At 45.6% G+C, this 12056-nt stretch overlaps 2 protein-coding genes and 1 long non-coding RNA gene across 16 annotated transcripts in view; 2 read left to right on the top strand and 1 right to left on the bottom strand.

Annotated features, from left to right (window-relative positions):
* Positions 1-6952, bottom strand: part of LOC146267706 (uncharacterized) — a 132724-nt gene extending 125772 nt beyond the window's left edge. For 12 of the 14 annotated variants that reach the window (XM_084709767.1, XM_084709757.1, XM_084709771.1 and 9 more), the window contains exons 1-4: positions 6307-6460; positions 5032-5157; positions 4809-4883; positions 4131-4230 (exon numbers count right to left, since the gene is read on the bottom strand). In XM_084709767.1, coding sequence (XP_084565893.1) covers positions 4131-4230; positions 4809-4883; positions 5032-5119 — 263 coding nt within the window. In that variant the 5' untranslated portion in view covers positions 5120-5157; positions 6307-6460. Of the gene's footprint in view, positions 1-4130; positions 4231-4808; positions 4884-5031; positions 5158-6306; positions 6461-6809 lie in introns of those variants that run through there. The other 2 variants (XM_084709758.1, XM_084709760.1) reach the window with 2 other exon arrangements.
* Positions 5283-8855, top strand: LOC146267705 (uncharacterized). Its single transcript, XR_014768873.1, has 2 exons — positions 5283-5704; positions 7842-8855. It is a non-coding gene; the product is annotated as an uncharacterized LOC146267705 (long non-coding RNA).
* A 2861-nt stretch (positions 8856-11716) lies between these two features.
* The window catches only part of lmbrd1 (LMBR1 domain containing 1), a 68416-nt gene continuing 68076 nt past the window's right edge, over positions 11717-12056 (top strand). The window contains exon 1 of the mRNA XM_084709752.1: positions 11717-11831. Within this exon, the coding sequence (XP_084565878.1) occupies positions 11766-11831 (66 nt within the window). The 5' untranslated portion in view covers positions 11717-11765. The remainder of the gene's footprint in view (positions 11832-12056) is intronic.

Here is a 12056-nt window from a genome sequence, read left to right as displayed (position 1 = left end):
GAGAGAAAGAGAGAGTGGAAGAGAGATAAAGAGATAGAGAGAGAGAGAATTCCGACAGGCCCGGAAATGAGTTTTTTCCCCTCATAGATCATCTCCTATTCTCTCAGAGCTGGACCCTTCTACAATGTGGGTCTCCTGAATTGTCAGGGACCGCCGCAAACGGCACATGATTAAAATGATGTATGCACCCAGTTAAAGCCACAGGAAGATCAAATGCCCGCGTGCAGGCAGAGGGGAAACAGTGGGAAGGTGATTCGTTGCCCGAGGGCCCGGAAGAAATTTCCATTGGAATTCAATAGACAGAGTGGTACGATCTTTAATAAGACTGGGGACTTTGCTTCAGATATTCCCCTTTAAACAAGGCGTTAGGGGTCAGGGATGAAACTGCACTCAGGGTAAAGAATCCCGTAGGATAGAATGAGGAATTAACATGAGGAAAAGCTGAAAGGTCACACAGTGTTTACGTTTATTACGCCATGCAGGGTATCTTGTCGCTCCAGTGCAAATTGACATGGATGCGTGGCCCACCTCAGAGAGACAGACGGCTCCCCGGTCTGCCAGCACCACACGTTTACGTGTACAGGGGGGCACGCATTTGCGCGGGCGACCTGGGTCAACGTTCACAACCATGACACCCCCGGCTGCCTCAGATTCTCTCACCCGAGTTTCTCTGGCTGTTGGAGAAGTGGTACAAACAGTGGCACAAACACTCAAACAGACTCCACGGAGTAGCACTGCTACCATGCTGTAGCTAAACTCTGGATCAACACCAGCGATACCTTAATCTGTCTTTACCACACACTCCTGTCGTTTCAGCAAACACTCTAGACCTAAAAACACTCCATTTACCAAACACTTCACTCTTCACTTCTCTAGAGGAAACCACGCTGGGATTTTTTTGTGAGATTACTGTGGTGCAGTGTTGCTTCCGACGTTCCTTAAGGAGTTGACGTAACAGAGCCTGTGTGCTCGTCGTTCTGTCTCAGGGCTGAGAGTGGGAGACAACAAGCCAACACAATGCAGAGCCCAGCTGTATGAATAAGCAGGCAATCAAAGAAGTTTAGAAAGTGCGGACGCTCGCATTTTCCGCAGTAACTAAATTGGTTCCAGTTCTCTGAAATGAGAGTACGATCTCCTGGCTGAGTAGGGTCAGGGTGTGTGTGTGTGTGTGTGTGTGTGTGTGTGTGTGTGTGTGTGGGAGGGGGGGGGGTTCGTAACACTAATACACAGTTTGGGGGTGGGGGGTTGGGGGGGTGATCATACAGCTACAGCTACGTTACTGAGCCGGTTAAGGTAGTTGGGGGGGGGGGGTGGGGGGTGGGGGGGTGGGGGGTGGGGGGGGGTAATGCGAACACACAGCAGCAGCATTGGAGAAATACAGACACACCCATTGCAGGGTAGGGGGGGGCCCTCACAGGGGAATCAATATGCATCACCATTCTGCAGAGGTAAGATCATCTCTGTTTTTGTGTTGGTGCTACTGTGTGTGTGTGTGTGTGTGTGTGTGTGTGTGTGTGTGTTAGTGTGTGTGTGTGTGTGTGTGTGAGTGGGTGTGAATGTGTGTGCGTGTTTACCTACAGACAGTGACAGCAATTAAATGTCGGAAAACATATTGCCGGGATAGAGGGATCCGTCTGTATATGCGGGTCCCACAGTAATCTGTCATCTCAAACAGCTGTTCCCATAGGAACAAGACAGGCTGCCATCTGGATCCCACTGCATCCAGCAGGCTCTATCGGGACCCCAGCCAGACCCCAGCCAGACCCCAGCCAGACCCCAGCCAGACCCCAGCCAGACCCCCAGCCAGACCCCAGCCAGACCCCAGCCAGACCCCAGCCAGACCCCAGCCAGACCCCCAGCCAAACCCCAGCCAGACCCCCAGCCAGACCCCAGCCAGACCCCAGCCAGACCCCAGCCAGACCCCCAGCCAGACCCCAGCCAGACCCCAGCCAGACCCCAGCCAGACCCCAGCCAGACCCCCAGCCAGACCCCAGCCAGACCCCCAGACCCCCAGACCAGTCCACCTCTGCCTTTACGGAGGGGGAACGGTGGTAGTGCGGTGGTAGGCAGGGGAGGGGTTAGTGACCAGGGTTAGTAACCAGGGTTAGTAACCAGGGTTGGGGGACTTGTGTTTAGGGAGTTTTTGGGGCAGGTTCAGGGTTCGGGTAAGAAGATCCACACAGGGGACTGTCTGAGCGTCTAAGAGGCGAGTCACATCTCAGATCACCTGCCTCGCGATCCCTCCTGCCAGAACAGTGTGTTTACAGTCGGATGGTACAGTAAAACACTACAAATATCCCTTCACAAGACTCATGGTGTTAGCTTTCACAACCTCCCAACATCCCACCCTGGACGTCTCAAACACCCCACAGCCAGGAGAAGTGCCCAACAAGGTCTGAAGATTCACCTCTTAGGAATCTACCTGGACCAAGCACTTGACCGAAGGGTGCCGTAATCTGTTCCTTACATCTTGTGGAGCCTGCAAAACGAACCTTTCTTGCATGTGGCAACTATTGCATTTTTCGATGCTGCACTTGAGATGTGATGTTCTATTTCCACTGCCGTATCAGTGGAATCATGTTCCTTAGCGCCACCACAGATATGCTGTTAGAAATGTGCTTGTGTGTCCTGTCTGATACCACTACTGTGTAATGCACTAATTTACATTGCTTTGAATAAAAGCATATACTAAAATCCAATTATCGGAATGTTTTGTCTTGGACATATCTAGGACCAGAGCTTCTCTGGTCCCTCTAAGGAAACATTCAAAAACAAAAAACACAAATTGAATCAAATTGAATAAAAATAAATGTATATCTGGGTTTTATGGTAGAACAAGACAAATATACAAGATAAAGGGTGAAGAATCATTTCACTGAGAGAGTCCTCGAAGCAGCATCTCCAGAGGTCCAGCTCAGAATCAAGCCCCAATTTTTCTCTCCAAAAAAGACAAGGCTCTGATGCCATCCCTGACAGTGTCCGACCTGCCGACACACTTTTTGAAGTGTCATTATTGTCATCTTCATCCACTTCCTGCTAAATGAATCCACGTTTAGCGGGTTCACAACCACCTGATCAAGGTGAAACATACCAGCTGTTAAAATAATCCATTTCCTCCCTCCTGTCATTCATCACGCTGAGGTTAACCTGCAGGGCAGGGCCATCGCTCCAGGAACAAAGTAACCATGAATAAGTGGCACCTCTGTGCACCATTAAAAGTTTTCAATATGTCCGGCTCATTACAACTGATTTGAGCTTGTTCTCTCTCCCAGACCCTCCAGCTACTCACTGCCAGGTCTCTCTCCCCTTGGGAAATTGTGAGATCCAATGTATATTAATTCGGTCCAAATTATTCCACGTCTTACGGCTCACCTCACCGTTTTACCCTTATTAGCAGGAAGCCCACAGTTTCATCGCCGTGGTCAGGTGAGGTGCGGGGTTAACGCGTTTCGTCAGCCCGCCGGCAAATCTCACTATTTTCTTTTTTTCTTTTTTTTCTTATTTCAGATATCAGCCGAACACAGACGGCTTCATACCCTGAGAAGATATCAGTTTGCAGCCGCGCAAACTAAATATTACCATGGCACGTTTTCAAGTCCTAGGGGAACTGGATTTAGGCACAAGTTGTTTGGACATTTAATAGCTTTTAATGCGTTCTCTAAACAAATCTGCATGTCCTGCAGCTTGCCAGCATTCTTCCTCAGCTGTCAGAGATCGCTTCTAGCAAGCTGCCTAGCTAAACACACACACACACTTTCATAGAAGAGAGAGAGAAACATTCGCATTTGTTTTTGACCTGTTCCAAACAAAGTCATAATTTCTTGTCATTAAAACCAACTCGAGGTGTCTCTTTCTCTGAGCCCCTCCGAGCTTCATGTTCAATATCCGTCGACACCAGCCAACCCACCGTCCTGTGGCTCCCACACTGCGTAATCCAATCACACGCTGAGTGATGCGTACGGTGCAAATAGTCCTGGCCACCCTGTCCTCGGTCACACCGGGATCACACTCGTCTATTGCTTTGCACACTCGCGCTCGCACGCACATGGTCAGACACATGCACAAACACACAGGCATGCACGCAGGCACACAGGCACACACACTTACACACTCACACACACACCACTCACTCTGTGGGCTTGATGAGAGGGCTGCTGCCCAGTCTGAATGACGGCCTGTCGTCTGTGACGGTTCCTTTTCGAAGCAGAAACTTCTCAGTCAGATCAAACCCTGGCATGGAGAGGAGAGAGAGAAGGGAGAGGAGGGAGAGGAGGGAGAGGAGGGTGAAGAGAGAGAGAAGGGAGAGGAGGGAGAGGAGAGAGAGGGGGGAGAAAAGGGTGAGGAGAGAGAGGAAGTTGAGGAGGGAGAGGGAGAGGGAGAGGGAGAGAGAGGGGGGAGAAAAGGGTGAGGAGAGAGAGGAAGTTGAGGAGGGAGAGGGAGAGGGAGAGGGAGAGGAGGGTGAGGAGGGAGAGGAGGGAGAGGAGAGAGGAGGGAGAGGATGGAGGGTCAGCAGGGGGAAAATGTGATGTTCCACAACATCAGAGAACAGAACAGTCAAGGCTCTTTGATTCCTATCAAACTCTGAAGAGAAAATGATTACAGATTAAAAAAACTCATCTTTTAATCTTCTGATTTATCTCCAAGTGTGAATTACAATCCCATCTGGTACAGTAAACACCACAGCACATCAATGAGGAGAACAATAGCGTCAACACTTTGTACAGGTCGTACCACTCTGTGACCATTCAACCCCGGGTTCTATCTCTATAGTGTCAGGATCCTTCTGAGAGTGTAGACGGAATACTCACCTGTGAATTCTAACGTGCCGTTTAAAATTTCCGAAAATCGCCCTTCTTCCAACTTCAGAGATGGACAGGACTTATCTAGAGAATAGGAGGGGTAGTGTTTGTTACTCTAATGGTTGGTGCCTGTGCCAAGAGAGGAGAACTCCACGTTCTCAAAACATATTTCCAGGGAAAACTAAAGAAAGTGTGTCTTGAGGGAAAAGTGTTGACAGCCTTTGATACGTACCTATTCTCTCATTCACCGCCATTCCAACAGTGCAAGGAATGGAATTTACTATCCAGAGGAAGAGTGTCCATATTAGAAGGCAGTTCATGGCTCCTCTGTCTGCGAGAAATCAGAGCTCTTGGAAACCTGGAGGTAAACACACACTGTTGTGGTGTGTCTCAACACTCCACATGACGTGATACACAGTTTCACATGGGCCCGGTAATCAAGAGTGTGCTAAAGTAGAGTTGGTTACAACGTTTAAATGATTCTGCACTTCAGTACTGCGGGCTCTGCTTCACAAAATGCCAAACGCCAAATCTTGTATTCGTTGATAAAGTCTACTGATCAAGTTCATCTGCTCCATTTCCAAGAGGATAGACAACATGCATTACAACACAGGCTGTTGCAGAACTTGGTGTAGGGGTCTCGGTTGTCACCTACCACCTGTAAGCTATTTGAAGTCTGCAGGCCGTTTCACCCTAAGAAATACGGCCAGGCTCTTCAGCTTGGTGTCCTGGCAACTGTTACCACTTCTCTGCCCCTGAGCTGATATGCAGTCAGCATGGAGACTCACTCTGCCTGGTGGTTGCGAGACACAGGAGTAGTGGTAGTCTATCGTATACTATTCTAGGGCAACAAAAATCAAGTGGACGTTGTTTTCGTGTAAAATACAGACATGCACAAGATTACGGTAGGTTCCTGTACATGGAGATCTATGAAAGAAGTTTTATCATGGACCACTCTGAAATCGCGCGCACGACAGTAAACCGTATAACCTCACCGGACGGACAGGCGGACAAGGTTAGGCTTTTTTTGCCCACCTTGAGGTTTTAACGATAGGTGCCCGTTACTAAATAAGAACGAAAACATGTGTAAGTGAAATCAACGAATGGAATTTCACAAACAGCGAAACGAAGTAAATGACTCAGGTTATGATTCCAATTGCGCATTTAACTACAGTAGCCTATTTAAAAGCAGCATTCATTCTGTTTGAACAGAAACCACCCCACATGTGTGTACAGTGTTACAATCCACGAGCATGTTTTCCACTCATAACGGAGGGACCATAAATCTCGACAAGTGCAACTGCAACTAAACATAACTGTCCCGTTAAAGCGCACAACTTCCAACTCTTCACGCGGTGCATGCGCAAAATCCCCTTCTGTGCCAAACAACAAATTACTAGCAGATCGACACTCAGTCCATGAAATTATATATGGAAATTATAAACAGCCCCCATTATGTTATGTGTAAATGATAAGTGGAACACATCAAATCAGTTGCGCTACTTACAATTGCATGGAAAGTTTCCCGCTACAGCCTAAAAGAACAATCCATGTACGAAACGCATCTTCAAGTTATCTATTCCAAAGTAGGACTTGGAAATTAAAGTGAGAATGTGGACTCATGCTGGATCCCAGTCCTTATTAGTCTCTGCGAGTGACCCTCCCCTTCAGTCAAAACTAAGATACATAGAGCACCTCAACCGGCGCAAGGAATTACTGAAAGCCGGCAGGATCAGACGTGAGGTTTAATATTTTATAGAGAAAGGACAGCAGTTTCAATAAGCAAAAACGAACAACACGTTCTCTACATTCAAGTCACGTTTGTTAAGTGTTTCATAGATCAATTTCGTAGCGCGAGCAGAGTAAGTTATTATTATTATTGTATTGATTGAATTGGTAAACCATAATAAGAAAACTAGTTGTCAAAGACAGTAGGACCTTGTTTCAAAGATTTACGGATGAAATAGGCTAGGCATTCTGAATAGCTTTTGGTGAAAATGAATTGCCTACCTCTTCGTTGTTTAATCAACTGTGTAGGGTGTTGGGTCACATGCCAAAATAAAAAAAATAAAAAAACTATTAAATAAAATACAAAATTCTAACGAGAATGTATAGGCCTCTTTACCACCGTAATGTCACACTCAACAGCTCGATCCTTCCATAGGAGTTGAGGACTATTTTTGTCACAGACCCAAAGGCCACGAGAATGTTTTGCAATCTCTTGTACACAGTGCTTCAGTGAAGCTGTCACTGTATAACTGTTGATATATATATATATATATATATATATATATATATATATATATATATATATATATATATATATATATATATATATATATATGACATATGGAGATTTCGATGAAATTTACTTCACGCAAATCATTAACGTTGAGAATTAATAGTTTCTCTCAAAGAATTTACTGATTAACTGGAAACGCATTAAAACCGCAGAGCATGATGTGCAGGCCAACTGCTCGTCCGCTGTTGAGGTCAAGTTCAGATAAAGTTGATCAAGAATATTAGTTTCATGTCAAGTATATATATTGACAAAATAGTATCATAATAGTATAAAAAATTACTAAATTACCCAGTGTTTTTATTTCGTATGTTACTAAAAGTGAACTACTCAGAACAAACATTCACAATACTGTCTAGTTCTTGCGAGAGCTGGTGTGTTTTGGAGGGTAATCATTCTTTTTCAAGTTTAATTACTGCCAGTTGGTGTATTGCTAAATTTCTCATAAATGTAACCGGGAGGTGCTAAACACAAGATAGACATGCAATCCCTTCTCATCTCATCTTTCCTCTCTCTCCTTCCATCCTTACCATCCATACCTACCTCCCCCTCTTTTCTCTCATTTTCCCCTCTCCCCCCTTTCCCATTATTACTGTCTATACCTCCTTCACTTCTCCTCCCAACCTCCCCCTTTCCCATCCTCCCCCTCTCTTTTTCCTCTCCTCCCATCCTCCCACTCTCCCCTTCCTCCCCCTCTCCCCTTCCTCCTGCTGGCTTGCTGCTCCTCTTTCTGCGGGCTCCAGGGAAGCTGAAGCCCTGCAGAGAGTTGGGGCCGGAGAGAGCTGGGCCAGTGGGACAGACGACCTCCTGCTCTCCTCCGAGGGTTCAGCATGGACCTGGGCCAGCGGAACAGACGACCTCCTGCTCTCCTCCGAGGGTTCAGCATGGACCTGGGACTTTGGTCTGTGGACAGCTGTGAAGCCTCTATGACGTGTATAATGATCTCACCTGGTCTGTTCGCACGGACAAGGTGGTCAAAGCGGCCCGGAAACGCCTCTTCTTTTTGAGGAGACTGAAGAACTTGGCATGGACTCAGTCATCCTCATTAACTTCTACAGATGCACTATAGAGAGCATTCTGACTGGTTGCATCACAGTGTGGCATGGGAGCTGCACAGACAGGTACCGCAAGGCCCTACGTAGTGTGGTCCGTTCTGCTGGGTTCATCATCGGCAGGAAGCTCCCAGCCCTACAGGACACCCACCACACACAATATCTCAGGAAATCTGGCCGGATCCTATGAGACTGTTACCACCCATCCTTCAGTCTTTTTACCCCGTTGCCTACTGGCAGGCGATACCAAAGCATTCTGTCTCGCACATGCAGACTGGACTACAGTTTCTTTCCAAGGGCCATCAGGCTTCTGAGTGAACATTGATATGGACATTGATACACTGTCGACACTCACACTAGTCACTTTACACACTTCAGCTACTGGTTGCACTTTCAGCTACTGGTTGCAATATCAGCAATGTTGCACTAATTGTACCCTATTTTTCTCTAGGTTAGTATAGGTTTTTAGGTTAGTATATGATATTATGTGTATTATAGGTTTAATATACTGTATTGTGTATTATTTTGTATATTAGGAGGTTTCTTATATTATATGTTAGCTTATCATAAGTGTAATCCATGTTCTGAGTACTTATATGTCATGTTATACCAGGTTGCTTTGCATTGTCTTGTCCAAAGAATTTCATTGTGCAGCCTGACCCTGTGTTGTTCTATACATCTGACAATGAAAGACTTGAACTTGAACTAATGGGTCTGAAAACAAATGTTGTCAATTTGATTTGATTACTTCCTGTGTCAGCTCAGACGTTGACTTTATTCTCTCTGCCTATGATCTAGGACAACACCTTTGTCTTTTACCCACAGGTGTGCCTCTCGATGTGTGTGTTTGGGATGCCTTTTGTATTTAGCCAAGCTCTGGAAATCAGCAAACACATTAGCCGTTGGATTGTTTGCTCCACCTGCAGTGTGAGGGGAGCCCTGTGTCGGTGCCGCTGCTGCGGTGTTGTCCTTTGAGGCAGCGTTCAAGCTGTTGCTTCCCGGGGGGGGGTCTCAAAAACACCTGTCCTGCTCTTCTCAGCCATTTGAAAACAATGATTCCAATCACTCATGCTCACAATCACAAGGCGCAGTGAAAGGGCATTACAAATACATTTAAAAAAAATACACACAAATGCCCTGTTTGCCGCCTGTAATATATGTTGGAATATAATGTGCCGAGCGTGAAGACAGTTGATTGCATACCTACCCAATGTAAACACACGCGTGTACACAATTCAACCTCTGTAGCTCCGGCGCGACAAAGCACCGCGCTTGTTGACTAAAGTGTTCGGCAGAAAGCACACTCTATCTTGGCTTTGTGTGGAGAAACAAACAGTTATATTCCCCCTCCATTGTCTCCATAGAGAAAGTAATGGGCTGTCTAGGCCATACAAACCACAGACATTGGGGAGCCTCATTCATCCTCTGCAGCAGAGTGCTCTTATGGGCCTTCATTGAATACAAACTCAATATATAGAGTCAGACGGCGGAAAAAGAAATCCGTCGCTTCTTTTGTTTGCGGGACGGGTCAATTGCGACCTGTTGTCCTTCATTCCTCGTCCTTGCCGAACTCCCCTTGAAAAGACAGAGACACAAACAAACTCCTGTTCAGCTTCCATGAACACCTGGATTCTTCTGTGATGTCAGGAATGGACCTGGAGGAGAGGCATTGCCCGGCCTGGCAGAGGGACTATGTGGGTGGTAACCCCATCTACACTGCAGCTGTAGCTTGTGGACAGCTTGATAAGCCGGAAGCAATTAACATGTGTCTCTGTCCATCACGGTTACCTCCCACTGGCTGAATACTCACCATAGCAACTGTCCAAATCAGTTTCACCAGGAGCATCCAGTCTGTGGGCTTATGGGTAAAATGAGGTTAATGTTATGATGTTACAGACATGTTTACCTAAATAAATCTAAGCTTAGGTACTGGACTAATGATCCACCGTGTCTGTTCAATGTAGAAATACAGTACACGGTTATACTGCCAACATGTGTTTACATTTCCACACACCCAGCCCTAACATTGGATTTTCAACCTGTTCTTCTTTATTTTTTCCCATGGCTGAAGTCGTGGGCCTTGACTACACTGGTGCTGGAATCTGAGACCAAAGCAGAGTAGTTTGTCAGAGGACAAAGGAAAGTGGTGATGGAACACAACAACAAGTATCATCCTGAATGTGCTGCATTACTTATTTTGAAGTGGGTGGAAAATCCTTGTATAAAAAAATCCATATCATGTAGATCACGTGACTGGCTGAACCCTACAATCCAGGAGCTGGCTCCAAATAGGCTCAATGAATCCATCCTTCTTTCTAAACGGCATTGGTACATTTTTCAAAGGAGCTCTGTGACCAAAGATCGAATTAGCTTTATTATATAGTGCATATAGCGCTTTACTAACAACATGTGTAGCGGGTGTTCCTTTGGTGCTCGGCTGTTCAGGGAGACAAATACAGTTAGGCCTACATGTCCTGTTACGAAGTCTTCACCTCGGCCACCTTGAAAATTATATAAGTCTTTTGTATTTAAAAGTAGACTTCAGAATAAAAGCCATGACCAGCACGTATAGATGGCACCGGAAATGTTGCAGAGCAAAGTCCTCGGTCATCCATCGTTAGAGTAGAGAAAGCTGGTTCTGGATAGCAGCTCGGTGTTTCATCACCGCTGTGTTTCCTTATGCGGATGCATACACGCTTGCCAAAAACTCCGGCCTTCACTCATCGGAAAGTGCTATTAACTTACACCTTTCACATTTGTAATTACGCCTATTAAAATCAGACAGCGTTTCTTTTATTCCTCTGCTAGCAGTGGCGGAGGCAGTGAGTGGTGAGAAGTAATTAAAATGAGAGTGACTGCAGGTGTATGGTGCATATCAATGAGGAGAAGGTTTGGAGTTAAAACACGGTAACAAAGTTGCTCTGTCAAGGCTACATTTCAATATGGGAAGAGGCTGCTTTGATGCCTGCTCACCTGTTTCCCTCACAAGTGGTCAGCTTGGAACTGTGAAGAAGGGAATTAAATGTGGCTTTTAAACTGTCCTTCAATCAGGATTGGGAACATACACGGATTGGTCTGGACTGGATATGTGCCAAAATGACTACTTCATTTAGTGACATCAAGGGCAAGAAATCGTAAAAAAAACAAAAAAAAACTGAGGACAAAGTGGTGATCGGTCCTCCCTCTTATTATTTGAAACGGTTTTTGAAATATAAATTATTGTTTTTATTAATTGATTACATTATGATAGGATGTGTGCATGTTCCATATACGTGCTGTTTTCATAAGAACCTAATAGGCTAGGTGTTTTTAATCCAAATAGGATTTATTGTTTTAGCCACGCTGTGACATGGATAAGTGATTTGTTGTGATATGTGACAACATTCTTTAAAAGAATGATGTGGGCTGCGCTTGCTTTCTAATTTGAATAGTAAAATAAAGATGCTGCATCAAAAATTGTAACAAATAGTTATAATAATAAAACATATATAATGTCCATGTTAAAAAACACTTTTCAGAGCTTCGATTTGCCACCATCCGTGTCTCCACCCCCTCCCGGTATCAACAGAAGCACATGTTCTGTGTTTACTTTGTTTCAGGAAGTGAACAGTGAAGATGGCTGATCTGTCGCTGATCTCGGAGTCAGCCCTCGGCTGGACTATTTTCACCCTCGTTCTCCTGGTAAGCGCCCTGAAGTAGTGTAATTTATCTATATATTGGTCTGCATACATGGTATCATATTTGCTTTGGAGGGAATATGTGAGGCATAAGCTCCAGTGCTTCATGGCCTAGGCTAGCAGCTAGCTGGCCGTGTAAGCTGCTAGTGCTAGTTAGCAAGCTATCTTGCCATACTTGATAATAAGTCTAGTGCTACTTGTAGGAAAGCTTTAGTATGGCTCTTAAGTA

This window comes from Hypomesus nipponensis, chromosome 11 (assembly GCF_054491055.1).
Source record: "Hypomesus nipponensis isolate SF chromosome 11, ASM5449105v1, whole genome shotgun sequence".
NCBI lineage: Eukaryota > Metazoa > Chordata > Actinopteri > Osmeriformes > Osmeridae > Hypomesus > Hypomesus nipponensis.
This window is presented reverse-complemented; position numbering and strand designations above follow the sequence as displayed.